The 27,753-nt window shown below is 51.8% G+C and overlaps 4 protein-coding genes across 8 annotated transcripts in view; 2 read left to right on the forward strand and 2 right to left on the reverse strand.

The window, feature by feature from the left end:
* The window catches only part of NCAPD3 (non-SMC condensin II complex subunit D3), a 30,128-nt gene extending 26,373 nt beyond the window's left edge, over nucleotides 1–3,755 (reverse strand). Inside the window, exons 1-4 of the mRNA XM_064470962.1 lie at nucleotides 3,646–3,755; nucleotides 3,240–3,394; nucleotides 1,898–2,060; nucleotides 905–1,083 (exon numbers count right to left, since the gene is read on the reverse strand). Coding sequence (XP_064327032.1) covers nucleotides 905–1,083; nucleotides 1,898–2,060; nucleotides 3,240–3,394; nucleotides 3,646–3,703 — 555 coding nt within the window. The 5' untranslated portion in view covers nucleotides 3,704–3,755. The remainder of the gene's footprint in view (nucleotides 1–904; nucleotides 1,084–1,897; nucleotides 2,061–3,239; nucleotides 3,395–3,645) is intronic.
* A 124-nt stretch (nucleotides 3,756–3,879) lies between these two features.
* On the forward strand, nucleotides 3,880–14,497 carry VPS26B (VPS26 retromer complex component B). Its single transcript, XM_064470870.1, has 6 exons — nucleotides 3,880–4,425; nucleotides 7,803–7,959; nucleotides 8,807–8,971; nucleotides 9,771–9,946; nucleotides 10,622–10,764; nucleotides 11,360–14,497. Exons 1-6 carry the CDS (start codon nucleotides 4,203–4,205, stop codon nucleotides 11,504–11,506), a joined length of 1,011 nt encoding a protein of 336 aa, XP_064326940.1. The 5' UTR covers nucleotides 3,880–4,202; the 3' UTR covers nucleotides 11,507–14,497.
* Nucleotides 14,498–14,999: 502 nt separating this feature from the next.
* On the reverse strand, nucleotides 15,000–25,675 carry THYN1 (thymocyte nuclear protein 1). Of its 5 annotated transcripts, none has more exons than XM_064470873.1 (8): nucleotides 25,577–25,675; nucleotides 19,406–19,492; nucleotides 18,178–18,407; nucleotides 17,636–17,704; nucleotides 16,867–16,959; nucleotides 16,098–16,193; nucleotides 15,323–15,473; nucleotides 15,000–15,232 (listed from the first exon to the last, which is right to left on the reverse strand). In XM_064470873.1, the coding sequence occupies exons 2-8, from the start codon at nucleotides 19,446–19,448 to the stop codon at nucleotides 15,186–15,188; spliced, it is 729 nt and encodes a 242-aa protein (XP_064326943.1). In that variant the 5' UTR covers nucleotides 19,449–19,492; nucleotides 25,577–25,675; the 3' UTR covers nucleotides 15,000–15,185. The 5 variants fall into 5 exon arrangements, with proteins under 5 accessions (XP_064326943.1, XP_064326944.1, XP_064326945.1 ...); XM_064470874.1 differs by lacking the exon at nucleotides 25,577–25,675 and adding an exon at nucleotides 20,815–21,087; XM_064470875.1 differs by lacking the exon at nucleotides 25,577–25,675 and adding an exon at nucleotides 20,684–20,806.
* ACAD8 (acyl-CoA dehydrogenase family member 8) lies at nucleotides 20,333–27,452 on the forward strand. The gene is made up of 11 exons (XM_064470865.1): nucleotides 20,333–20,491; nucleotides 21,415–21,515; nucleotides 21,908–22,077; nucleotides 22,722–22,831; nucleotides 23,093–23,169; nucleotides 23,419–23,556; nucleotides 23,989–24,124; nucleotides 24,227–24,324; nucleotides 24,554–24,706; nucleotides 25,647–25,749; nucleotides 26,571–27,452. The coding sequence occupies exons 1-11, from the start codon at nucleotides 20,404–20,406 to the stop codon at nucleotides 26,621–26,623; spliced, it is 1,227 nt and encodes a 408-aa protein (XP_064326935.1). The 5' UTR covers nucleotides 20,333–20,403; the 3' UTR covers nucleotides 26,624–27,452.
* The last annotated feature ends 301 nt before the right edge of the window (nucleotides 27,453–27,753 follow it).

A 27,753-nucleotide genomic window follows, 5' to 3' on the forward strand; every position in this document is an offset into this window, starting at 1 on the left:
AACAAAACCATCATATAAATGTTAGAACGAGCAGCTGAGTACAGCTAACCAAAGCCTTTGGAACGGGGTTATCAATGGCTACAGGCTGTTCAGAAGGGACAGGCGAGGAAGGAGGGGCGGAGGCATTGCCCTCTACATCAAGAAATGGATAGAGTGCGAAGAGCTGTCCCTGAAGAACAGCCACGAGCAGGGTGAAAGCTTATGGGTAAGAATCAGAGACCCAGGCAGCAAAGGGAACCTTGCAGTTGGTGTCTACTACAGGCTGCCTGACCCAGGGGAGCCTACTGATGAAGCCTTCGTACTCCAGTTACAGGAGGCATCGTGCTCGCAGGCTCTCGTCCTGCCAGGGGACTTCAACCACCCCAACACCTGCTGGAAAAGTAGCAGGGCCAGGTTGGATGGGGCCTTGAGCAACCTGATCAAGTGGAAGATGTCACAGGAGGGTTGGACTAGGTGACCTTTAAAGGTCCCTTCCAACCCAAACCATTCCATGATTCTACGATTTAGCCCTTAACTTCCCATCAGTAACTTGGCACGGAAACTCAAATGTCATCTGCCAGCTGGTCACGTACGAACTTGAAGGTCTCTTGAAGAAGCTGATATAAATTAGTTTCTCCCTCTGCGACTGAGCTTTCTAATAATGTGCCACAGACAAATATGCTGTATTTTTTTGTATTAGTCAGCGGCCAGGACACTGCAGCTAATGTTGAATCATCAGACCTCTGAAATTCCTAATAACAGATAGAGGATCAAGAGTAGAGCTGAACTACTGTATAAAAGATTGAGAACTGAAAAGGGGTGAAAAAGAGGAAGAAGATCACACTGACCTAGAAGTGAAATAGCTTATCAGCAATTTGCTTATTAACAAAGATTTACATCTGAACCGATTACACAAACATCTTACATTGCTGTTACTGCATGGTTTTCCTTTCTTTCGATTTCTTCTTGCTTTGGTTGAAGATTTTTGAGACTGCATCTTCTTTCTCTTCCTGATCTGACCTGGCTCTTGAGGCCAACATTTTGTCAGGGTGTGAAGACATTTATCAAACATCACTTGATGGAACAGCTGGTTAGCTATGCTGCCTGCCCAGAAAAGACAACATCAGCCATCTTCCGGACACGATACAGAAAGCATCAAATCATCTGGCCATCCCTCCATTTACTTTGACAGCCAAATAGATGGCGAGGACAAAGACATTGTCCTGGAAGCCTAAGAAAGCTCAGGAGAAGAAGAATTGTTTGAATAAAGCCAAACTGCATTGGGGTGACATGCCATCAGTGATGATGTTCTCCAGTAGGACCACCAGCTGATCAACCCCTTCTAGCTGGTAACATACTGCACAACAAAGAGCAGCAAAACTTAAGCAGAGTACGTGTTAGCCTTGAATACCAAAGGATACTGCTGCAAATCAACCTGCTAGAAAACTCCAGCTACAGGTTAATTTAAACAAATACTTTTGTTTTCACAAATGAGCCTGCCCAAAAGCACTGCACAGTGAAACCCTCTCTAGTTACAGAGCAGGAACAGGAATTAGCTTCTGGCTTCACCACGTATTACTGTCAAACCAGAGGGATGCGCATGGTTCCAGCTCTCTGTACCGTGCAGACTCCTCCACCAACCTTATCACAGACCTACGAAGAAGGCACATGGCCATGCAGACCCGGACTGAGATCATCAAGCCACACTATGACAGGAGACTGAGCTGCTATCAGACCGTAACGGCTGTTCGGCGCTCAGCACCATGCCTGAGATTGATCCCCGAGGATTTCAGGGAGGGCAAGTGAAGATTTTAAAAGCCATCACTTGTTCCACCTGCTATTCTTACAAATGAGAGAAAGCTGATTTTGCCCGAACGACGTTTTATCCAACAATAAAGAGGCACATCCCTTCACTCACCTGGGATTTCCAGCAGTAAGAAGTACAACCCAGCCGCATGAAGAGCGTAAACTCTCTGCTGCGCATCAGCTCTTTTATGCTGGCTCGCTTGGACAAAGTGATGTAACACAGCCACAAGAGCATTAGGAGAGAAGTTGTTTTCGGAAAACAAGGTCCAAACATTCTGAGGCAAAATACATGAGTAACAGTGAGAAATTCCATAATAACATAGCTCTCTACTATTCACATTTTAACTGCTGCCACTGCAACCAAACCCCCATACATATAATACATATATAAATGTATGTTGGCGTGTATAATATTATATACTGCATTATATTAATTGAAAAGGTATTTTTTGAAGCTGGGAGTAGCTTCCCCCCGAAGCATTCTGGCACATGTGACAACAATTGTTTTATGCAGTCTTAGGCTATTTTGTAAACTTTGAGGCAGGGTGGACTCGAAGAAGAAAAGAGAATCATAGAATCATTAAGGTTGGAAAAGGCCTGTAGGATCAAGTCCAACCGTCAACCCAACACCCCCAGGCCTCCTAAACCATGTCCCCAAGGGCAACATCTACACAGTTTTTTGAACACCCCCAGGGACGGTCACACTCCCCCACCTCTCTGGGCAGCCTGTGCCAGTGCCTGACCACTCTGTCAGTGAAGACATTTTCCCTAATCTCCAACCTAAACCTCCCCTGACGCAGCTTGAGGCCGTTTCCTCTCATCCTGTCACTGGTGACCTGGGAGCAGAGACCAGCCCCCCCCTCACTCCAGCCCCTCTCAGGCAGCTGCAGAGAGCGAGAAGGGCTCCCCTCAGCCCCCCCTTCTCCAGGCTAAACCCCCCCAGCTCCCTCAGCCGCTCCCCAGCACACTTGTGCTCCAACCCTGCCCCAGCCCCGCTGCCCTTCTCTGGACACGCTCCAGCCCCTCAAGGCCCTTCTTGTCCCGAGAGGCCCAAACCTGAGCCCAGCATTCGAGGTGGGGCCTCACCAGGGCCGAGCACAGGGGCCCCATCCCTGCCCGGCTCCTGCTGGCCACACCAGTGCTGACACAAGCCCGGGGGCTGGTGGCCTCCTTGGCCACCCGGGCACTGCTGGCTCATGCCCAGCCGGCTGTCAGCCAGCACCCCCAGGGCCTTCTCCGCCGGGCACTTCCCAGCCCCTCTGCCCCAGGCCTGGAGCGTTGCCTGGGGTTGGTGCGACCCAAGGGCAGGACCTGGCACTTGGCCTTGTTAAACCTCATACAACTGACCTTGGCCCATCGATCCAGCCTGTCCAGGTCCCCCTGCAGAGCCTGACCCTGCCGAGCAGAGGGCCTGTATCGTGGCTAAGCAGACGGTGGCCCAGGCCCAGCCTCACCTCTCTGTTCTCATGGTCCTCTGCAGCAAACGGCAAAAGGGACTGGTGGAGCTGGGTGAAGGCCTCCAGCCCACCTGCCGTCACCTCCTCCACTGCCCTGGGGTCCAGCGGATCGGTCTCTGTGAAATCCAGCTCCCACACCGCGTCCACCCAGACTGAGAGGAGGGAAAACAAGAAGAAGAGTTTATAAGCACCGGCTGACGTTCCTCCCGCGCGCAAACGTCTCTCCGAGGCACGTTTTGATGTCAAGACGGGACGAAGAGGTTGAAGGGAGAGAGATGGATGGTCGGGAGGCGCCCTCACCCCGGTGTGTCCGGGGTCAGGGGAGCCCCGCGCTCTGCGGGGTGGGGGGGGGTGGGGGCACCCATGGGTGCTCACGGACGGACGAATGGGCAGACACACGCACCTGTCGCGACATCACGCACCGGCCACCCCGCCAGGGCGCGCGACAGCCCAGCCGCCATCCTGCCGCCATCCAACCCCTTCGAACCGACCAATCGCGCCCCTCCCCGGCGGGCGGAGACCAATCAGCGCGCGGTCCCCCGCCGGATATCCCGGAAGCGGTCGTGGCGGGAGTACCTCCCGCTTCTCTCGACGCGCCTGCGCGGAAGGAGGGTGGGCTCGGAGGAGCCCCCGCCCACCCCGGCGGCCGGTCGGCGCATGCGCGGTGGGGCGACCCGGAGCCGGGAGGGCGGCAGCGCGCGGTGAGGCGGGGGGCAGCGCGCGCCGCCCGGGGCTCCCTCACAGGGGCCGCAGGGTCCCGTCCCCCCCCCCCGGTGTCCCCCTTCCCTCTCCCCCGGTGCGCCCCGCCGCATTGCGGGCACCGGCCCCCGCCCCTGCCCCGCTGTCACCGCCGGGCCGCCCGGCCGGCCCCTCAGGGGCTCTGTCCGTGGTGCCTACGGCGGCCCACGGGGCCCCCCGCACGCCGCGCCCCCCCGCGATCACCTCACACCATCCGGTGCCATGAGCTTCTTCGGGTTCGGGCAGAGCGCGGAGCTGGAGCTGGTGCTGAGCGACGCCGAGAGCCGGCGGCGGGTGGAGCACAAAACAGAGGAAGGCAAAAAGGAGAAATACTTCCTTTTCTACGACGGGGAGACCGTCTCCGGGAGGGTTGTCCTCACCCTCAAGCACCCCAACAAGCGGCTGGAGCACCAAGGGATCAAAGTGGAGTTCATCGGGCAGATCGGTGAGAGCGGGGCGCCGACACCTCGGTCGCGTCGTGAGGAGGCCGGCGGCTCCCTCCGGCCTTCCTCACGGCGGTGGTTCGCACGCCGGCGGGCGAGCGTCGGTGTTGGGAATGCCGCCGTGCCGTACTGCACGGAAACCCTCGCCGGCGGTGGGAAGTAGGTTACGCTCGCTCTCTCGCCGCACGGAGAATTCCAGCGGCCGCCTGAAATTATTCCGCTTTCCGTTCGAGCCGGTCTGTTCTCTGGGCTCAAGCCCGGGTGGTAGGGAGGGAACTCCAGTCCCTTTCCAGGCCATTGTTCTCACGTCCTATTTTCCTCGCTCCTGCTCGGTCACCGATTTAGAGCCCATGCGCTCAGAAGCAGGGTAAAACGTGGTTTCCGTCCTGCACATGCAGGTCTGAGCTTGGACATCCTAGCAACGCCAGCTGCTGGGCAGCATTCTCCGGGTTGCCTTTATTCGCAGCTCTACAAGCTGTCTGTTTGCATTTCTTCTTGTTGTGCCTATTGATTCAGTGAGGGGAGCAATGGCTCTGCCAAGGACAGCGAAATCAGGTGGGTTTTTCCCGTACATCTCAAACCACCGACGGCACTGTCCCAGCCCCGACCCCACAATGTGTTTTACCTGGGTACCTCAGCTTTCTTGAGGCCTAGGGGCTCAGCTCGGCCAATTCTATCCTTTACTCTCTCATTCTTTGAGCGGGTGACCACACATCCCTGCACGGTTAGCTGAGTGACTTCAAGCTGTTCAAAGCTTGTGCTTATCTGTGCATGTAACCAATTTAGATTGAATTATTTCCTCATTTCTTAGAGGAGGGGTAACTGCCACGCCCACTCTTCGATCGGCGTGGAGATGTCCCTGTTTCATGGACATGCCCGAGCCCCACAAGCTGAAGTCAGTTCTTGATGTTCCCAGTGATGGGGCTGTGCTCGGCATGTGCGATGCCTACACATCTGTGGCCCCCATGCTCAGGTTTAACCCTCAAAATCACCACGCGAGCCGCACGACTTTTGCATTGCAAATCATGCGGCATATGAAAGTGAACTAGAGGTTTTCCCACCCAGCCCTGATGCGGCTGTTTAATATTTTTGCTGGCCTTGCTTACGCATAACACTGCCTTTGGAAAGAAAGGGGAGGACAGGCAGAGAGCTTGTAAATGATGGAGGCCGTTCATCAGGAGCTAGCTTGTGACCTCCTTCTATTTGATTATGATCATCAGTGGAAATTAAGCATGAACTTCTCTTCCTCCTCCACTCCGTTTCCTCTGTGCTGCCCCGCCTGCTTCTGATTCCCCATTTTGGAAGACTTCTGAGCCGTATGTATTTAGAATAACACTCTGAATTCACATTATTGCCCTACTGGGGTGCATTAGGAGCTGCTGTGGCTGCACATTTCTCTTTGCCCACCACGCCACTTTAAGAAAGCACTTAAGTTTATACTACTGATGGCACTTCCTTCATGCTTTCAATCTCCAAACAGCTTGCCTTACTTTCTGACTTCCCACTGCCGTGAGATCAGTAGCTCTATGAGGCAATTTAACAGGTAGGGAGGCCAAGACTTAAAGGAGCGATGTGTCACAGGGAAGACAGCTGTTCCAGGCCGGGTACCAGAGTCCAGGCTGTGAATGCCGTGTCCTGCGCGGTCCCCTCTGAGCACAGAACCCGCATCAGATTTCGTTTCGCCTGCGGTTACTGCATCCCGAGCATTCCACCTGAAAGCCAGCAGGTTATTTTTATTTTTTCATCTGGAAAACTTATAGCTCTGAAAACCTGAAATTACAGCTTAGACCTGTTTGACACGCAAACATCTTCTAAAGTGTGGGAAAACATTGATCCTTCCTCTTCTTAAGGCTGCCAAGTGCCAATCTGTGCCCTTCTGAGGTAGCAGAGAATTCAGTATGTTGACATTTGCCTCCCCTTGCTTTAAATTCGATCGTTGCCTTCTGTGTCGTGTGGGAAGATGATATATTCCTCTTTTTATGTGGCACGTGGCTTCTCCCTGTCGCATCAACAAGCACTTTCCTCTCAATGGACATGTATTCAAGGCAGAGGAAGTTGGTTTATTTATGCCACCTGCCTGCCCAGCCTAAAGGGCTTGATGGCACTCGCTGCTCTGCATAAGTGAGGGCTGTTCTGGTGCCAATATTTCCATTAGAGAGATAAGGTGAGCAAAGAGGTGTAAGAAGCAGACATTACTTAAAAGCTGAAATCTCGCCGGGCATCTCAAGGAGCAGAAAACCGAGGCTCGCTGCGGTTGCTAAACTCTGCCAATACCTCTCGGGAGCCTCCTCTGCACAGTTTAGTGCTGACAGTGAACTTGTGTGTATGGGATTGTCTGATGACTTAGGGTTTTGTTTCCTCATCTAAACGTATCAGATTGGCGAAGGCTTTACCTTCTAGAAGGACCGTGTGGGCGTCTTGTACTCACACAGCTCACGCGCAGGGTTGGGCAGGGCAGGTTTCATTGATGGTTATGTGTAATACAGAGCTGTTAATGCAAATTGCTGAGTTTTAAGTTTCTGTTGCTTTGACTTACGGGAGAAAACTTTGTGAAAGTGTAGAGAGGATTGCTTTTGTTAAGTGAGGAAAGCTGTAGTCGTTTCCTGCTGATGCAAGGAGGTTGTGGGGAAAACTGAAGCAATGTTGGTTACCTGACCTGGTTTGAACAGTGCTTCCAGAGGTGAATGCTCTTCCCTCACTGGCATTTGCATGGCCATTAACATGTTATCCAGGTGGAACAGCTGGCTTGACCCCCTCCCCCCATGCTTGGCAGTCAGGCACCGAACGCTGGCTTTATGCAGAACCGGTGAGGATCTCTGCCGTTACTCATTCCCCGGTGTGAATCAAGACCACTCAAAGCCTTTGTTGTCAAAGGGCAAGCAGGAACAGCTGGAAGCCTGCTAGCCCTTCGTTTTTGCTCTGTCACTGTTTGCTGTTTCAGAGAAGCACTGGTGGTTTTCCCTCTCCTTACAGTGGCAATGCCTTTGGCCTGGAATATCGCATGGTAAATTATTGGAAGGGATCGCGTGAGCTGCTGTCCCCTCAAACAGTCTGAGCATAATTAATATTGATAATAGGTGACCCACAGCACTCTAAGGCAAGCCGAGTTCCTGATTTGCTGTAGTAGGTGAGGCTGTGTGGACCTCTTTCTTCCTGTTTCCAGGAGGAAACTTCTGGCCTGCACCTGGCTCCGATGGAGAGCAGTGAACAAGTACAGTACCTTGCAGTCGCAGGCGCTCCTTTTAGTTTCTCTAATAGTGGTGAAGGAAGCAGTGATCTGGATGAGAGTGCTGCGTGTAGCTGTGAAATCTCCTGCCTTTCCTCCCTGTGTCACGGGGGATTAAACATCACTGCTTAACCTGGACTTCTGTCTTCCTAGAACTCTACTATGACCGAGGAAACCACCATGAGTTTGTGTCTCTGGTGAAAGACCTGGCCCGTCCCGGTGAATTCACTCAATCGCAGACATTTGACTTTGAATTCACACACGTGGAAAAACCTTACGAGTCCTACACGGGGCAGAATGTGAAGTTACGGTGAGTCTCCTCCCCTTGCTGACCCCAGTTCTTGGCTCTGTGCAGCAGGCAAGTACTGACATTTGCTGTGATGATACGGGAGTGCAGCATCTCTTCCCAGGCATCCTTGCGAGCTTATAACATAATTCCCAATGAATTTTGGTGGGCTGAGTTGTAAAAGGCTGGCTTTGAGGGCTTTACTTCTATGAGAATGCATCAGGCTTTATGGAACTTATTTCACTCCATTTAAGTGACAAGAGAGATCACCCCTTCTGAATCAAACAAATACTATCTAATTTATTTACTAATTCAAAAACCAAAATAAATTGTTTGCTTTAGTCTCCAACGGGGACATTTTTGCTACCTTGTAATCAGTCTTGTGGACTTTAATTGTGCTCTGTATGCAAACAAATGCCTGGCTTGTATCTTGTTCGTATATTTCAAACTGTATTTCACATCTAGGCACTCCAGTTGACTTGAAATCCAGGCATTGGCTTCGAAGGGGGGTTTGGAAAATTCTGAACTCTGCAGAAGGAGGTGTGTCTGTGGAGACCGCTGTGATCTAATCTCTTGCAAAAGGGCAGTGGTTTTAACATGTGCGAGCTGTTACTCAGATCCTCAAAGTGGTGCTTGGGTAACTCGGGCTCACAAACACTTGAAAGCTTAGAGAAGTCTTAGAAGAATCTGCTTTTCTATTTGAAAACTCCCTTCTGTCTTTTCCAACACGGGGCATTGACGGCTTCAGAAGCCAGGGTACCAGTGAGACTGCTTGGATAGCCCAGTGCAATCCATTCAGCCCCACGCCCCTCCCTGTTTCCTCTCTGTTGCTACCTGTACAGCCCTAACAGGAGGGGGACTCTCCTTGCAGGTATTTCCTCCGAGCGACTGTCAGCCGCAGACTGAACGATGTGGTGAAGGAGATGGACATAGTTGTGCACACCCTGAGCACCTACCCAGAGCTCAACTCCTCCATTAAGATGGAGGTGGGGATTGAGGATTGCCTGCACATTGAGTTTGAGTATAACAAGTCCAAGTAAGTGTCTCAGGAGCAGCCAGTGGCTGTGGGAACCGTCTGCTACAGGGGACGGCATGGTTTGGAAGCCCAAGGCACGTGTCTTGTGTTTGATCCTCAAAGGGGTTCTTCACACGCTCCAGCGAGTCTGGCAGACAGTTCAGATCCTGGCTGAGGGTCTTTGGGTTCCTCTCCTTGCCCACAGATGTGCTCTCTGGACCACAAGTGGGAAGCAAAGGCTGTAGCTTTCTGAGCTTGGAGCCCGGCGTGAGGCTCTTGGCAGTCACTTTGCGCTCCCCGTATCCTCAGCAAGATCAGTACTTCCAGGTGTCTTCAAAGCATAACATCTGCTGTTTACCAGACAGTGCAGCTGAAGTGGGACTTCAGTTCAGGCACAGAAGTTGGAAACAACTTCTTACAAAAAAGAAACAACTTTAAACTACTTTTAATGCGTCTTTCCCAGCTGATGCTAGCAAATCTCCCTGCAGTGTAACATTTGGGCTAGTTTTAATCGACCTAAAAAAATGGTTTTGGAGGCTTTGCTGTTGCAGGACTTTCTTGCAGATATTCAGCCTGAAATTCTGTTTTTAATTTCTCTGATCATGCTAAATGTTCTTGTCGGTTTCCAAAAGACCAGAGGATGAAAGGTGAAGTGCTGTTTACAGCAGCCTAGTGGAGGTGGTTGGTGTGCCATCTGAAATTTGCAGCTGGGGCCACGGATAAGAGCAGAGTGCCTGACAAGCCAGTTCTCGCTCTTCAGGCTGAGCCCTGGTCTGCTGTGCGGTGTTCAATTGTGGTGCTTCCTTCCTTCGTGTACTAGGTACCATTTAAAAGATGTGATTGTCGGAAAGATCTACTTCCTGCTGGTGCGAATCAAGATCAAACACATGGAGATAGATATCATCAAGAGAGAAACAACAGGGACCGGACCCAATGTATATCATGAGAATGACACAATAGCTAAATACGAGATCATGGATGGGGCACCTGTGAGAGGTGAGAAGGCAGATGAACCCTTCAGAGTTCCTCTTCTGAAGTCCTTTGGGGTGGGAGTAAGGGTCCTGTGGTATCTTCAGCTGGATCTGTGTGCTCAGTAGTACTGTGCGTCCTGTTTCACCGGTGGACTCGCAGCAGTTCACATTGGTGATTAAATACGGTCCCCTTCCTATTCTGGTACGATGAGGAAGAATTGGGGCATAATGAGTGGCAACGACTTAATTCTTTTGATGAAACAGTGGCAGAATCAGGAATAGATGCAAATTCACTGTTGGCATGAGCCACCAGCTGGCATTGCTGCAACTTGGAGCAGAAAGATGGTGTTCTAGCTCTGTGCCAATCTCCTGTGCCGCTTGGTTCCCAGTTCCACTGCCCAGCAGTCACCTGCCAGAGAAAATGTCACCTTACTCATTTTTTTCCTGCAGTGCTGTCTTGATGCAGGTCACAAATGAGTCCTGTGCCGATAAGTGGAGATGGAATAGCTGTCAGCAAAGGGCAGGATCTGACTATGGACTGTGCATGCTGATTTTTGAAGGGAGTTGAGGTCTTTTAGCTCATCTTACTCCACCTGTGGAAATGGCCATGGAGTTTGTGGCCTAGTGAGATTTTGTTTGGCTGGTGCTTTCCTGGTTTCTGTGTGTTCTGCCTGTGCTGATGGCTCTGTGCACTCTGCAGGGGAGTCCATTCCCATCAGGCTCTTCCTGGCTGGCTACGAGCTGACTCCAACAATGAGGGATATCAACAAGAAGTTCTCGGTGCGTTATTACCTCAATCTGGTGCTGATCGATGAGGAGGAGAGACGCTACTTTAAACAACAGGTGAGAAGCAGAGCTGTTAGTTCTTCTTGGACCTGTAGACTGTTGCTTGGGATACCATGCTTTAAGGGGACCTTCTGGGAATCTGGGATTCCCATGGGGGAGAATCATGTTCTTGACTGGATATCTGTAAGGACCAGGCAAATCAGAGCATGGAAGGAGGGTCTAGAAGGAATGGTCCATGCAGGTCAGATGTGTGTGGTGGTAGGGATGTATGTAGAAGGTGCCCACCTGGGACTTCTTTTCCTCTCTCTTGCCCTGTGGTGGGGCTTCCGTGCTTCACTGTCTCAATTCCACTGTGGCAGCCAACGGCAATAGGGCAGAGCTGCCTGAGATGTCCAGTGGGTTGCCCCTGTGTGCTCAGGTCCTGGGGAGGAGCGCTCTACCCAAATTTTTAGGAAGGCTGCGTTGCGAGGCCTCTGCTTGCTGCTGCAAGTGGCCTCGTGCGCACGGCTGTGGGTGGAACATGCCGGCAGGGGCTGAGCCCTCGCTGGGTGCAAGCCGCTCGCCTGGCAGCTTGGTTCAGCCCTTGGGTCTGGGTGGGGCCAGGAGAAGGTCTCACAAGCTCTGACAAGCCGTGCTGGCTGTGTTACTGCAGGAGGTGGTGCTTTGGCGGAAAGGAGACATAGTGAGGAAGAGCATGTCCCACCAAGCAGCCATCGCCTCCCAGCGGTTTGAGGGGACATCCTCGCACACGGAGGCCAAGACCCCCAGCCAGCCCGCAGAGAACAACGGCCGGCAGTGAGGGGCCGCGCAGAGGAAGGCTGCTGTGGAGCCGGTGGGGACAGCAGCGAGGAGGAAGAAAAAAACACTTCAGAGACTTCATGAAAATAAATATCCGTTTTTGACTTAATTCCTTTCTTCAAAGGACACGTAGGATGGGAAGGGGACGGGAGGGCAAGGCAAGCTGGAGCGCTGGTGGTGCGAAATCGAAGGTACCTCAGTGCTTCCCAGTCAACTACATTCCTCTGGGGTCGGCTGCTTTGAGGCGCGCGTCCAGAGGCTGCGGAGCTGCTCGATCCCCTCTTTGCCCCAAGACCCTTTCAGCATGGCAGCGGGGAGGGAGAGAGCAAGTGAAGGACAGATCTGCTGCTTCTTCCCAGCGGTGTGGAGGTTGCTTTGGGGCTGTGTAGGATGGATATTTTTCTTGCCTTTCTGAAATCTTCACGAGGGAAAGTGATACAGTGATTAGCTGGGAGGTAGAGGAGGGAGTCAGAGACTGAGGTGCGGCCTACTTGAAATTGCTTGGCATTATCCCCGCGCTGCCTCCCCTTCCTCTCCATGCTGGCGTTGGATTCCTTGTCACAGTTATAAAAGGTAGCTGAGTCAGCCCTGGGACAGCCCTGGGACACGGCAGGCGTGCCGCTGTGTCCTCACTGCGGGGCTCCTGACTGCCGTGTCGTGTCAAGGGGGACCTGTGGCTGGTAGGGAGTGAGGCGAACGCAGCAGGAGGTGGCACAGGTTGGGCAGAGCGGTGAAGGTCCCAGTGCTGCTGGGTGGGCAAGAATCGGGGGCAGGGAGGCTCCTGGCTGACAGGAGTGCCTTCCTGGTCTTGTCACGGCAGCTGCCCGAGCGCCTCTGAAATTGTCTTTCTGGTTGCTACACTCATACAGTCCCAGTTGCTGCTGCAGAGCAGGGGCAGATCAGCATTGAGAGGCCTAGAGAATAGTTTTGGAATGTGAGAAATAAATGGGGGCTCTCTTGGGAGCAGGCTTGCGCTGCACATGCTGCCCCGCTCGTGCCTGCGTCCTTGTGACAGAGCGGGCTTTGCAGGAGGGACAGACGGCAGTTTAGAAACACGTGTGTTTTGTTTGGTTTGCTCCCTTGTGCCTGCGGGGTGAGGATTAGCGAGGACGGAAAGTGGATGCAGTTGTTTTAAGAAGCTTATGGCCTGTGCGTGCTGCTAGATGAAGCCAAGCAGCAACTGGAAGGATGGTAGAGCGCTCTGATTCCAGAGATGCGTTTCTGAGGCCTGAGCTGAAATCACCAGTGAGGTCTGAGGGTATGCCATGAACTGAGAACCTGAACGGGGTTTTTTTCTTTTCTACAATGAGCTTCTTTTAGTCTTCAGCTAAGTAGAATCACGAGAACATTCCCAGAAGGGAATCACTCCTCCATTAAAACTTAGATGTGGCTTTGTAGATGTGATTAACCGAGTCTGGAGAATATCCATCCTGTTTAGATGCCCTTCAAGGAAGCAGGTGGTTAGACCTCCCACCAGGTGGAGAGACAAGCCTGTGCTAAGTGCTGGGATATGAGCACTAGCAAGTGGGATATGTTTGGATCTCCCTGTGAGTTTTGTGGCTCGCTAGGGTCTTGTCCAGCTTCCTTTTGACTCTGGAATGAACCTCCTCTGCCTCTGTCCTACAGCTGAATGTAGAACAGTTGTCTCGCAGCTGGGAAATGGAATTCTCTTCTGCTCTGTTTAGTGGAACAGCACTGGTGGGGGAACGGGGCCTGGGTGGGAAGGGGAGCTTTTTATGTACTAAGACAGCTACTGTATTTCAGTGATAAATGTGTGTTTCTGCTTGCCAAAGTAAGTTATCTTTTACTCACCACGTGTAAGGTTGTGGTTTTTAGTAGAGCTGGACAGTCTCGCTCTGTTGTTGAGGACACTAATGATCCCATCTCTGCTGAATGCTCGTGTCACACCATGTTTCTGCTCTGTAACAGTGAAGACGTGGCTTGCTTTTCTTCACGTGAGAAGTCTGTGCCGTGGGCTGGAGCCGTGTCTTCCTAAGACTGAAGCAAAAGCTTACTTTAGACAACTCCCTTGCTGTGCCAGGGCAAGGGGTGGTGACCTGCCGCGGGTCTCACGTGGCAAAGGGATCTGGATGTTACTTTTGACACTCACTGCTCCCTGCGCTGTGCAGGGGGAACTCCCGTGCTGTGGCAATACACGATCATTTAGAGACAAGCGAAGCTCCCCTGGGGGAGCAGACTCTCTCTCTCTCTCCACGGCTAAGCTGAGCACAGCAGTGCCCAAACCCCCCCTCTTAGATTTCCCTCAACTCCCATCTCGCCTAGAATTTTTTTCCTCTCCTATTCCTTTTGATTGTAGGCTGTGTGCTAAAGAAACCCCATGGCTGAGGATGTCTCTGCATTCCAGGAGTGTTTTGTTTACCGGCCAAACAGCATCAGTTATTGGATGTAAGATATAATTGTCTGACAATGCACGTAAGGAGATTTCTATTAAACATCTGTTCATCGCTTCTGGAGGGATTACTTGGAAAAGGTGCATGAGTCTATACATTGGGTTGGGGTTTTTTTTCCTACCTTGTGTCCCTACTTGTGGAAGCAGAATTTAGAAACGATTCCCATTTTTACTTAGTCTCAATGGACCGTTCAACGCGTTACCCTCTAGGCCCTCTCTTTGTCTGGGGCGGAGCAGATGTGCTGAGCACCTTTAGAGACAAGTTGAAGCATAAGGTCACTCCAGGACAAGGTACTCCAGAAAAGCGTTTCATTAGCATGGTGCGGGGCAGGCACTACTTGAGCAGTCGTGTCCCCCTGTGCTGGCTGGTTCTGGTCGGTACTTGGGTCGTTCCCCCTCTCCCAGGCGGAGTCGGGCAGGGGGAGCGCACAAGTACTAAACCAAGCGGTACAACCTGTAATTAAGCCTCTGCTGTGTTTATGTGTTTCTTAATTCGTTGTCTTTTCAATGGCTGTATTTTAAAACTTGGGTTTTTTTGTCTCTCCAATTAAAAAGAGCCAGCCCTGGCTGTTAAATGCTGTGCATGAGTTTGCCTGAAATGGTTTATATTGCCTGGCCCGGGTCTGAGTTTGGTTTTTGTTTGTTTGTGGTTTTTGTTTTGTTTTGTTTTTTATGGTATTAAGGCATTTTTCTTTAGTGCCATCCTGTGCAGCCCTCCAAACATGCTTGGGGGGTTTGTCCTTCCTTATCTTTACCAATTCTTGGTCTTTCTTTAAGCTATGTCACTGCTTAGAAGCTGCGCTGGTGGAGGACCCATGCAGCTTAAAAATAAGTAAGCTAGCTTTATTTTCTATTTCCCTGATGTCAGTTCTCAAATAACATGGGAAGTTTTAGATGTGTATTTACATGTAAATTTTCCTGTTCTAGACAGCTTAGCGATACCTTTCTGCAGAAAAATGTTGCCCTGCAGTACGTGGAACTGCACTGGATCCTGAGGTAAACGTCCTCGAGGAGGATGTACCTGGTTCGTCCTTCAAGAGATAAATTGCAGATTTTTCCACTATTAAAAATTGAGTAGCTGCAATTGATTCTCAAAGGCTTTATTTAAAAATAAGCAAAAGTAACAGTGTGACAGAATAAGGGACACGTAGCTGCAAATCATGTGCGGGCATGTTCTTGTTGCTGCAGTTGAGCGAGTGAACTTGAGAATTACACTGCTTTAGGAGGAGGTATCGGCAGGCCGGGTAGAAGCTGTGCTGCTGTCAGTTTCTTAATGCGGCTTTTCCTCTTCCAGGCTCAAGACAAAATCAAATTCCTCTGCGTTGAAAAAGTAAGGAAGAAAAAGCCATCACTGGAGCTTCCAAGGTCTCCAAGCGAGGGCTGCCTCGCAGGGAGAGTGGCTCTTACCTTGTGTCAGTGGTTGGATGGAGAGGCGTTGTCTTGTGAAGAGCATCATGTTCTTTAGGGGGCCTCCATCTGCTTTATGTGCCAGGTGGTGAGCCTTGATTTCGGAAAGCGGGATGAAACGTTTTGTCATGCGCACAAACTGGACATCCACCTGGGAACGACGGGCAGCAAAGGAGCAGGGTTGGAGAAGGATATAGCCTCCAGGTGTCACAAGAGATCTTTGCGGGGATAAAGATTTTAAGCTGAAGCAAATGACTGATGCCTATCTTATAATGGGATGGAAGCTTTTCCTTCCTCAAGGCTAAATTAACTTTAGGTACTTCTGGCAGGTGATCTGTTTACGTGAGTCTCAGCAATGCACATTCAAGTTATCACAGACAATACAAAATTAAGATGCGGGATGTAGCCAGCCTGCGAGCGGTCAGTCCCCTATAATTTAGCACTCCTCAGAACTACAGCTTGCTTTGCTGTAGACTGAGAGCGGTACTTAAAGATGTTCCTTCTCTTGCCTAACCCAGAATTCTGCCACACACAGAGGTCAGCTCTGCATCCAAGTAGGATTTGAGAGTTTAGGGAGATACGTTTTGGTAGGCTTCTGGGAGAGGGAGGGGAAAAGGTAGAGAAAACAATTGGGATTGGAGTTTCTCTTGAGAGAGAAAAAGGTAGCTAGGCCAGGACAGAAGCTTAAGATATGCAAGATGATGATAAGAGGCTTCCAACTTCACTCAGTTTGCACGCAGAGGTTGAAATGGCTGTATTTAGTTCACTACATTACCATGGACCATTTGGGGTTCTCTTTTCTGCTGGAGGAATCATAATGAGGATCCTTCTGATCAAACTGTGTGTGATCAGGGTATGCCTCCTTTACGATCTGAAGCAGAAGGGGAGAAGGATGTGAGACAAGTTCCCATCAGGTAAAGACTATTGCCAGTAAAGGGTAGGAAATGCCCTTGAGAAAGCTGTGACTATACATAAGCAATAATCCTGCTGCAAATATCAGCCTTGCTTTCCCTGAACTCTGTTCTAATGGTGGGATATGTTTCCTTCCTGTACATTGCTTGGGTCGAAGCACTGCAGAACAGTACGGCTGTCGAGGAAGCTCCATCCCCTCTTCAGAGAGCAATGCAGAAGGAGCGCATGCAACAGAGGAAAACTGGGTAGATGATGTCCACTTATCTTTGTGATGAATTCTCCTCTTAAAGAAAAAGCTTTTCTGTGCCCTGGGTTTTATACTACTGCCTTGCAGGCTCAGCTGACTAGAGTTTAGTGAATCAGATTTTAATCAGCAACACTTGACTTGCCTGGAAGCACTGTGAAATGTGAGCAGGATAACAGCAGTTTTGTTGGTTCCTTTTTTGGGGGAAAGAGTCAGCCCCCCTGTGGTACGTGCTGTCGAGCCTAGATGCCCTAGGCTCGCTCAGACTGGCCAACTTTCGCACTCCTTTGGTGCTGGGACAGAAGTAGGGCTAACGAGATGTTTGTAACTCACTGATTATTATTTTCACTCCCCACCCCAAAACACAGAATGAGAGAGAGGTACTCACCTTGACAATGGCAACGATGCCAGGCTCTTTGCAGTTACTGTGGTAGAAGAAGGCCTGCTGGCCAAGCTTCATGGCTCTCAGGAAATTCCTTGCCTGTCGGGTGTAAATGAGAGACTTTGAGCCTTTGTATCAAGCTCTCAGGGCTCATCATAAGCAGTTAGGAACTAATGAGAGAGGCATATGTGCTTCAGAGCTACTCAGATATGGTTTCCTACAGTTGTACAGCTGTTTTGTGAATGAAAGGAAGTAAAAACAAGGCCAAAGAGCAAGCTCCTGGTGGTTAGAAAGTATGTGGGAATTCAGCAGCTCAGCCACCCTTGTTCAGAGATAGCAGAAGACTTTAGTTACCTGTCAGCAAACGAGCAGCAGAGCAGATTGTATACGGGGCGGGGGAAGCATACGTAGTAGGGGGATCATATACCCTAGGGGAAGTCCATGTGGATTTCCTTCGCAGAGAGGTCTGGAACAGAGTGCTGGGCACCAACAAGGCGTTGTATCTGGGTAAGTACAGACTTGCTAAAAGGTGCCGAGGGAAATAAAGGCTGACTAAGCAAAAGACCGAGCTAAAGAAAAACCAGATGATTTGACAGAATATTACCCAGCCTGAACCCACCTTTGACCTAGAGACAAGCAGGAGTTTTGACTCCTGACAAAATGTAAAAACAGGCAGAGTGCCTCAAGGGGAAATCCTTCACGCAAAGGGAACAAGTTATCTGCGGGGAGAGCTGGTGCTATTTCAGTGACTCCATCTTTGACACGTGCCCCGTACCTGGTAGTTTCTTACTCCATCCCAAAAGGTTGTCTGATTGGGCTGAGCTTTCAGGTCATCGATGCTGAACTGCCAAATGGAATGGAAATACAGGTTAGTTCAGGACATAGTCTGATCTTTACTGCGTCATTGTCTACGCTGTGCCTAAATGTTTCTTCCTAGTAGCTCCCTCAAATACAGTACAAACTTGACACAATTCTTTTGGTTCCCACAGGGGCTGAAGAAAGGCCTGCTCAGAGGAAGAACACTGCAGCAGTGTGAAGGCAGAGTCCGGAGCAGGCGCTGCCCCTGCTCGCAACAGCTAAGCATCCTGCAGACCTGACTTCCTCTTGCATTACAAGTGTCAAACCCCAAGGCTGTCACCCTGGAAGAGAATAATGTTATGTCTTTCTGTTTCCAGGAAGACAAATGGCTTTTGAGAAGTAAAGACACGATAGCGTTAATATTGCAAACAATCTGTCACCCAGCGTTCAGGCACTAACGCCCTGGACAGTAGTGAAACAGCTTCTACACTTTGAGTAAGGCCGGGTGTCGGTGCTTACTTTCACATCCACTCCCTTCTCGAGCCTGCTCTCTGGTTCTGATTTCAGAAGCCAGTGACAGTATGTTATCTTGCTTTCCTCCCCACCGGAGTCAGATTCTTTTGTCTTCTTCCAGTTCTTCCATCCCGACTTAGAACTCCCAGCTGGAGGTTTTGCAGACTTCTCCTCTTCTTCCTTATCTGGAGCCTCCTCCTCGGTTTTGGCAACTTTAGCATCAGGCTCCTTTTTATCTTAAAAGAAACAACAGAAAAAAGACCATTCAGATAAAACACATTTTGTTTTGGTAACGGCTGGTACTGAAACATTTTTAGCCATCCCAGCTAATTTTGCACTCTGGTATTTGACTGCGGCAGAAGTTTAGCGTGTCCCAGATGCTGCGTGTAAGGTAGCAGCGTTACGCACCAGTGTTTCTAGTTTGCATCTAAAATAAGGAAATAAGGATATTATTTTGTGTGTGGTGTGCACATAGTTTAATAGTCGTAGTTAATCACCCAAAAAAACAAAAAAGCCGGGACAGATGCTCACATGAAGTGTAGTTGAATTTTTTTTTTCTAATTAATCACTCAGAAATCAACTGCAGGCAACAAAGTTCATTTAGGTGAGTCTGGTGAATAACAGGAAAACTCAGCAGCAAAGCAAGCTATTTCAATTACTGCAGTAGCTGGAAACCTTAGCTTAAGCCTCCACTGTGCTACCTGTTCGGAGAGGGTCTATATCCCTGTTTGTGCAGGACGCAGACAGCAAAAAACCATAAGTAGTAATTAAAGGGTAAGGAGGTGGTTATTTGCTGGAGCTGATTAAGCAGATGAATGGCACAGGTGAGCCAACTGTGTCATTTTTTTCATCTTACACCCAAACCACCACATAATGTTGCCTTAAGTGCAAGGCTTTTTCTTTTTTTGCAGATGGTACCACATCAGCTTCCTGCTGCTGCACTGGGTACACTTTGACTGACCGTCTCTAGTGCAGGATCTGAAGACTCTTCATAAATGGGCATGAGTTACATTTCTTAATCACTTTGCGCTGAGAATACATCCTTGTCCCTATTGTATATCTGGCAGACTTGACTCAGTCACGCATGGATGCTCAGCCCATTTTTGCAGAGGAAATGCTGTCTGTAAGACGCGTGGCTTTGAAAGACAGACGGTTAAGATGACTGTCTGTAGTTTCACTACAGCTTGGCACCTCAAGTAAGAGATGCTAAATTAGTTAGGATGTCAGCACAGACCTGCTACTGCTCCTTTGTCTCGCTTTCTGCTCGGCCAAGGCATCTCCGGTCTCTTCGAATTATCTTCTCTTCACTGAGAAGCACCTGCTGAATGAGAGAAGGAGGAGGAAGAATTACTGCTTATTCAGGCAAGCTGAAAAAAGTAGCGATATCTGAGACAGAGAGCAGTAAGAGCTGTACGGTAAGTGGAGAGTAAATAAATTTCCTTCCTTGAGCTCAGGCACTTCCTCTATCAGTGCAAACGCTGGCACTGGTTGAGGACCGCGCCCGCGGCGTGCTGGAGGCCGGCCGCCCCGCCAGAGCAGGGCTCTGATGGACATCAGCAGAAGGGCTGCTCGTCCCCGCGGCGGCGCAGCTGCTGGAGAAAAGTCCCGAAGGTGCTTGGCCCGATGCGGCCCCCCTCTGCCATGCAAGAGGAGCCGTGCCGTAGCAAACGGGTGAAGGGCTTGCCTGCCTGCAGAGCTCAGTCCGCCCTCGCACCAGGGGCGTCCGGCTCTGCTTGTTGCTCGCAGAGATTACGCACGCAGAGCTCCTTCGGGAAGGGGAGCAAGCTGGCCGGTCCAACCCCAGCAGCCTGTTACAAGTTATTTGGCTCTCAGCTGCCTCCAGAGCGGGTGGCATCAACTTTTCCACCCTCTGTGCCAAGCTTCTCCCCTCCCTCCCGCCTCCCCCCACCCCACGCTCCCCCTCACCGGCTCCGGCCGCGGCCCGGGATGGGGAGAAGGATGCTCTCGCCTCGCCCAAACCTCGGCGCAGGAGGAAACCAGCCGTCCCCCCCCTCCCGAACGGAGTCGGAAGCGGGTGACCGTTATGCAAAAAAATAAGGCACGGCCTGCGGGCTTGCTGGGCTTGCCTCCTTCCCCGCAGCCACCGCGCGGGCGGGAGGCGCCGAGGGCAGGACTACAGCTCCCAGCCTGCCCCGGCAGCCGGGCCGCTGCCCGCCGAGGGAGGACGGGAGGACGGGAGGACGGGAGGAAGGCTCCCGCCGGGCCCCCGCCATGGCTTGGCGAGCAGCCCCCGGCCTGGCGGCCCGGCGGCTGCTGCTGCGGCGGCCGGGGCGGCGGGGGATCGCCTCCTGCATTGACCGTAAGGATCCCGGCTCCCGCAAGCGCTGCCCGAGGGAGGGAGGAAGGAAGGGGGTCCCGGGGCCTCCTGCCCCCGCCGGGAGGGAGATGTCCCGGGTCCCGGCCGTCCCGACGCCCTGCAGCCGCCGGCCGAGTGGGACGGTGCCCACCCGCAACGGAAAGCTCCTTCCCTCTACCTTTGCTAGGTCCTCACCGGTTTTTAAGCTTGACCGTAAATCAAGAAATATCTTAAAAAGACTCAAAGGCTCTCTGGGGAGGCAGGCTGGGTGGTCTGTGCCCATCTGCGAAGGCGTTTTCTGGGCGCTGAGCGTGGCCTTGGCTCACCGGGATAACAGCTGTGTCGGAGCCGGACTCCTCCCGCAGGATTCCCAAAGCCGAATTGTGGCTGTGTCTGAATGTAACCACGTTTCAGATTGAAGCAGCAGTATCCCGATGAATTTTAGGAGAGGGACTAACAAAATAACGTTGGATCTACGCGCAGATGAAGCAGGACGTAACTAAAACTTCAGATCCTGTTTCCAAAGGGCTGCTTTCTTCGTTCCTTGCTTTCTAGTGCCAATTCTCTGAAGTCCCAGGACTGTGTCCTTGTATTTCTGCAGCACAGACCTAGCAAAGTGGCGTGACGGCTGCCGCGGGCTGCACCGCCCCGTCCCGGCCTTGCAACATAGTTAGGGCTGATTAGAGAGAGATGGCTGGGACCTTGGGTTTGTTTTGCCCTAACAAAGCCCCCTCCCAAAGCCTGCTGCCCTCTATCAGCACAGCTCGAGACGGCCCTGAGGAACAGCGAAATGGTCTCTGCACCAGAGACCCTGAGCTGTTTGTGTGAGTTAAGGCACACTCTGAAATTGTTTGGGGTGCAGAAGAGGTGGTGGTGCTTGCCCTCCCGTGACAGATACGAATTCTCGTGTCTCCCTGCTTTTCTAGTGTCCGCCGGCCTGACTGAGGAGCAGAAGGAATTCCAAAAAGTCGCCCTTGATTTTGCTGCCAAGGAGATGGCTCCTCACATGGCTGAGTGGGATGAAAAGGTACGACGGCCTCAGAGGGGTTGTACTGCTCGGTTGTCCAGCCCTTAGGATGGCCTTAGGTCCGTGGGTCTCATTGAGGGGTTCCTGCAGTAGCTCCTCGGCGCTGTAATGCCCTTTGTAGAGATGTTCTTTGAAGCTGCTGCTGTAGGTGGGGTGGGAAGCCATCAGAAATTCCTCAAAGCTTTCCTAGCCAGGCATTAAAACACCTGAAAACCTGAATTTACTCCTGAAGATGGTGTGTATCTGTCTAGATAGCTGCCTCTTCTTCAACCCGCCCAATTAACTCTGCAGGAGTTTGGGACCGGACTTGGTGTACCAGAAATAAGAGATTGAATACTGAGCTTGAACTGATCATAAATATTCACCTCCGATGTCTCTGCCTGTCCCAATAGGAGATATTCCCTGTGGAAACGATGCGGAAGGCAGCCCAGCTGGGATTCGGTGGGATCTATGTAAAGCCAGACGTCGGTGGCTCAGGGTTGTCACGACTTGATACCTCCGTCATCTTTGAAGCTTTATCAACGGGTTGTACCAGCACCACTGCTTACATGAGCATCCACAAGTGAGTGTGTCTGCCGAGCGGTGGACGGTGTCAGCCTGGCTGCAAACCAGAGGTGTTCTGCGGGCTCTAAATCCAGCTGGAGGCAGCTCTCTTGGTGCTGCTTAGTAGTTAGAGCTGGGGCCCTGGGTAGACGCGCGTCCCTGTGAGGATCTCTTGACAGCAGTAAACAAATTGGCTGCAGAAATGGAGGTGCCACCAAGAAGTAATTTTAGCCTTGTGGCATGCAAGATGGGATTAAGTTCTGGGTTTTGTTCCCTGCTCTTCCACTTAAGCTGTCTATAGATAGTAACCTGCCTGGAAAAAGCTTTGTGCTCTGGCTGTGCTGTGGCAGAGCCCAGAGGCACCAGCTGATACCCAGGCCCTATCCTGCTTGTACAGACATGCTCAGAAATCCCTCCTGGCCTCCGTGGCACTAGTTTTGTTCCCTTTCAGTGTGCGTGGGGGCAGGTGGGAGGAGGGGTGCCTCTGGGGCTACTTCAGATTGCCTGTGGCAGAGATGGAGTGATGCACTTTCAAGCCTCGGTGCTTTTGACTGAACCCCCTGGAGCTTTGTTCTGTTCAGCCAGGGATGTTCTTGTATGACCCGCCTTCCTCCCAGGGCTGCGTTCGCCCACTGTAATGCTGCTCCCTCTCTCCTGCTCCAGCATGTGTGTTTGGATGATTGACACCTTTGGCAATGAGGAACAGAGGCGCAGGTTCTGCCCGTCGCTCTGTAGCATGGAAAAATTTGCTTCTTACTGCCTGACTGAGCCAGGTGAGCAACCTCAACCAAGAAATCATTTCCCTTCCCTCACTCCTAACATGGCTTAACTGGACGTGAACATTGCATGGAGCGGGAGGTGAAAAGCTGTTTTTTGTGTTCCTGTGGGCCGCTGCCGGGCAGGTGGGAAGGGGCAGGTGACGATCGCTGTGATGCTCGTGGTACAAACCCGAGTGTCGCTCGGTACAACCCCCGGGAGAGCTTGCAGGCTCTGGACCAGCTGCTTCACCGGCTGCTTCCTTACCTCCCGAACAGGAAGTGGAAGTGATGCAGCCTCCCTGCTGACCTCAGCACAGAGGAAAGGAGACACCTACGTCCTGAACGGCTCCAAGGTACCTCTTTGCTCCTCCTAAAGCTGCTGGATGGCACTGCATGCACAAGGGGGCCCGGGTCCTTTCCATTTCCTACCGCCTCCTCACCTCTCTGTATTCTCCTAAGGTAGGACGTGCTCTGCAGAGTGTGTGCCGGAGCTTAGTACAGTTGGGTCCTGGCCGTGGGGCTCTTTGTGCCCCAGCTGCTGCTGCTGCAGGCTCAGGGTTAGCACACGAAACTCAACCCCTTCTTCTTGCACCCGTCTGCAGGCCTTCATCAGTGGGGGCGGTGACACCGATGTGTACGTGGTCATGTGTCGCACAGGAGGCCCCGGCCCCAAGGGCATCTCCTGCCTGGTGCTGGAGAAGGGGACGCCGGGGCTCAGCTTTGGCAAGAAAGAGAAGAAGGTAAGAGGCTTGTTTTTTCACTTCTTATGTGCTTGAGGGAAGTGCAGGGCAGAGATGAGCTCGTCTGTGCAAAGCATCAGGGATCTGGGATGTGAACCGGAGTCTCAGCCCGGCACAGTTTTCCCAAGCCACGTCCAGCTTTGGTGAAGTTTGCCCGACACCCATCTGTTTGGCAAGCAAAGGATTTTCATCTTGGGGAACATCAAGGTTCGTTGGATCTGTAACACTTCTCAAATACGTGCATTCCAGTTTCGAACTTGGCATGCGGAGGCCAAGCCATGCAGGCCACGGGCACTCTGCGGCAGCTTGGCGATGAGACCCAGGGGTTGAGAGCAGGCTGGAAGGTTCTCTGCTGGGAGCTGGGGGAGCATGGCTCCTCAGGCAGTCTGGAAGGTGCAGACTGGTTTTTGTTTCTGGTCTGTTTTCTCTCAGGTGGGCTGGAATTCCCAGCCAACTCGGGCTGTGATCTTTGAGGACTGCGTTGTTCCTGTGGGCAACCGGCTGGGAGCAGAAGGGCAGGGCTTCAGCATTGCCATGAATGGACTGAATGGAGGCAGGATAAATATTGGTAAGAAAGGCAGTGGAGAGCCAAGGGAGGAGGGCAGAATCACCTTGCTGCCCATCTGCGTTAGCTTCATATTCATGCTGTCACCTTGGCTTCTCCCACCAGCTTCTTGTTCGTTAGGAGCTGCTCATGCCTCTGTTGTTCTGGCTCAGCAACATCTCACTGTTCGCAAGCAGTTCGGAGAACCCCTGGCAAACAATCAGGTAACCTCTCCACTGGATCTGCAGGCCCAGCGCGGTGCTCTTTCTGATCTTGGCTGAGCAAGCAGCCAGAGGTCCCATCGCTCACTTCACAGGGTCTTCCCTGGAGAAGTCAGGAACATGCTTTTCCTGAGAAAGCGTGTCAGGCCTGAGACCTGCCTGAAGGTCTTGGGGGCTGTGGTTCAGGACCCAGGCACCTCCAAAGACCTAATTTTCTGTCTCGTGCTGGCAGTACCTGCAGTTCAGGCTGGCGGAGATGGCGACGCGCCTGGTGGCGTCACGGCTCATGGTTCGCAATGCAGCGCGGGCACTGCAGGCGGGACAGGAGGACGCGGCTGTGCTGTGCTCCATGGCCAAGCTCTTTGCTACCGATGAATGCTTTGCGGTAGGTTACTCAAACCTCTGTTGGTGTCCTAACTGCAAGCTTGGAGACCCCTCTTGGTGCCCGGGATGCCAGAAAGAAGTTTGACACTGTCAGGACCAAGACCCAAGCACGTTCATTGCGCCTGAAGCCTCATTTCAGGGCCAGGATGTTTAATGAGACAGAATTCTGCACCCCATGGAGGCTGCAGCATTAGTCCCTCCACAGCCCAATCCTCCCGGCCTCTAGTGCTTTCTGTACTACCTCCTAGGGGACCAGGCAGGGAGACGGGACAGGGAGTAGAGCATGTTTATTCTCAAAGATAATATGCATGTTGCAGGGTGGTCACTCCTAGGTAGCAAGTGGTCTTTCCTAGACCACTGAAAAATGCATTATCACAAACTGTCCTTGAAAAGAGAAAGCAAGAAGGGAGAGAAAGGAAAGGGAAACCTGCACCTTGACACTTCCTAGATCAGTGACATTTAGAAGCGATGGTATTTTCTCAGCACTCTGGATTTTTGCTATTTATTATGCTTTATGTCCCAAGTTGGCAGATAATGACGCATGCAGGCCTGTTTCACTAGAAAGCAGAGCCCCGAACAGATTCCTTGCCTGACTGACCGCTAGATGGTGATCTGGCGTTTTGCTTTTTGCATCAGTAGCACCATGGAAATGCAGCAAAAATTGCCTTAGTTAAGTAAAGCGTTTCCTGGGTATTTCTAAGCTGTCATGTTCACATAAAGGCACCATTAAGGTGAAACGGTGCTTAGGTAACATGAGAGCGCTGAGAGCAGCACTGGTGGGGACTGAGGGTGCCTTGCCATCACACCAGGCTTTGTTAAGAGATGAGATTAGGTGACCAGGAAAAAAAGAAATGAGTTCCTGGGTTCTTACCAAGCTTCTGTCCCTGACGTGTCCTCGACACCGCATGCAAGTCCCTTCACCAGCGATGTTCTCTTCTTAGATCTGTAACCAGGCTCTACAGATGCACGGCGGCTACGGCTACCTGAAGGATTATGCTGTGCAGCAGTTTGTGCGAGACATCAGAGTCCACCAGATCCTGGAAGGTAAAAGACACACTTACTACCAGTGACTTGGTGGTGAAGCCAGGAGAGAACAGGCACTCCGGAGGCTCCCCGCTTCCCACATCACTCTCTGGCTCCTGGTTTCAGAATCCCATTTTGCTCTGAGTGTGAGGTATCCCTGGATGTCACGTGTGTGGATCCCCTGGCCAAGAGCTCTTGGTGTATTGGAGCAGTTGCTGTGTATTTTAAGAATCTTACAGCAGGGGGGCACATCTAGTTGTCATGTCAGCGGTGCCTCTGTTCAGCTTCATCCCATTCCTCCTACAGACACATGCTGATGCTCCCCAACAACTCCTTTCCTGTGATTCCAGTCTCTCTTCACTCTTTAACACTGTGTGTCTCTAACAGTCTCTGGTCTTTTCTAATCTCACTTTGGCCTCTGAACCATTTTGTTTCCCCTCCTTCGAAACCCCTACACCTACAACCAGGGTACCTGATAAGTGACACACTATTTCCAATACCGAGTGGGTCTACAGTAGTTCTTTCCCTGTGTTGTATATGTGTTAAATCAAGAATGCAGATGTTGGTATATATCCACTTCTGCTTGATGCCAGGTGCCTGCGTCCTCTCAACACCCAAATAAAAAGAAGCACCAGCATCTAACGCTCTGAAACCTTTCCCGAGCAATGTGCTGGCACTTGGCCGTTGTATTTTGGCTCAACTCCTTATAAATGCCACCTCGGTGGGAGGAGCTTTTCCCTGCTGTAAACTGCAGTTTGGGGAAGAATTCTCTTTGCCTTCATCAGGGGCAGAACTGGACCATCTCCTAACTGTCTGTCTTTTGCACCCTCATCCTGCTGCAGGTACGAATGAGGTGATGCGGATGATTGTGGCCAGGAATCTGCTACAGGGCTGATGCCAAGAGCTAATCTCCAGTGTTACATCACTTTGTCTGTTACACAGCTCGGTCTGTTTCCCTCCCCTGTTCACCAACTCTCCCTGGGAGTGGAGAGGGGGATACCCCAGTGGAAACAGTCTTTCTGCCTTATATCGACCGGGAGCACAGCTGGACACCGCCACAGCTGCACTCCGTGCCTGGCAGAGCTGCTCTTACTAGGCTAGTGTTGCGCAGCCTGAAGATATAAATCACAGTCGTGAATACGAGCCTCTGTCTTCAAATCTTGATTGCGGGCTGCTTGGCACCCATCCTTCTGGGAGAAACACTAGACCTGTTGGTCATCTCTGCTGAGTCAGGACTGAAACGGGAACGCCAGGCAGAGGTGCAGTCCCACAGGACTCTATCGGTGAAATCTTTGGTTCGAGGGAACTCGTTGATCTGCTTCAAAACCTGCCCTCCTGGGCGCCGACCGCACCGCTGGGCGCGAGTCAGCCGCAAGTCCTGAGCTCCAACTGCTTGCAGAGTGCGATGGCCGCCTAACCGAGGAGCAGGATGCCTCGTGTTTATCTAGAAGCACTCCTCGCTCTCGTTTCCCAGCACGCCTTTCCTGACGGCTCGCTCTCCTCCCCGCTCCCACCACGTACTGGTGCTTCACCTCACAGAAGCCCGTGCAGTACAGGGGTACTAATCAAGAATTAAGGTCCCGCAGAGAAACATTTAGCTCTGTTGCATCAAATCAGTACTCCCTCCTGCGTACAACATAGGGGGAGCAAAAACACCGGTAAATTAAACTCTCCCCCTCGTCAGATTTGGAATCAATAAAGCAACGATGGCAAGAGCGTCAGAAGTTGCGATCGTTTCCTTCCGTGGTGTTTCAGGTGTTTGACAGGTAACGGGAGCTTTTTGAAGCAGGGGGTTGCAGAGAAAGTTCCGTTTCTGAGGGTTTTTTAATTAGTTACGGCGCCGCCGTCGGGCCCTCCGGGGGAAGCAGCCCCTCCTTCCTCCCAGCACACCCTCGCGGGCGGCAGCGAAGGCAGATAACGGGGCGTTAGCGGCGGCGGCGTTCTCCGACCTTGGACTTCGCTGCTGGGCGAGAGGCCGTTGGTGGCAGCCCGGGGCTCTCCTCAGAGGGCATTTCGCAGGGCGGC

Source organism: Phalacrocorax carbo, chromosome 21 (assembly GCF_963921805.1).
Source record: "Phalacrocorax carbo chromosome 21, bPhaCar2.1, whole genome shotgun sequence".
Taxonomy (NCBI): domain Eukaryota; kingdom Metazoa; phylum Chordata; class Aves; order Suliformes; family Phalacrocoracidae; genus Phalacrocorax; species Phalacrocorax carbo.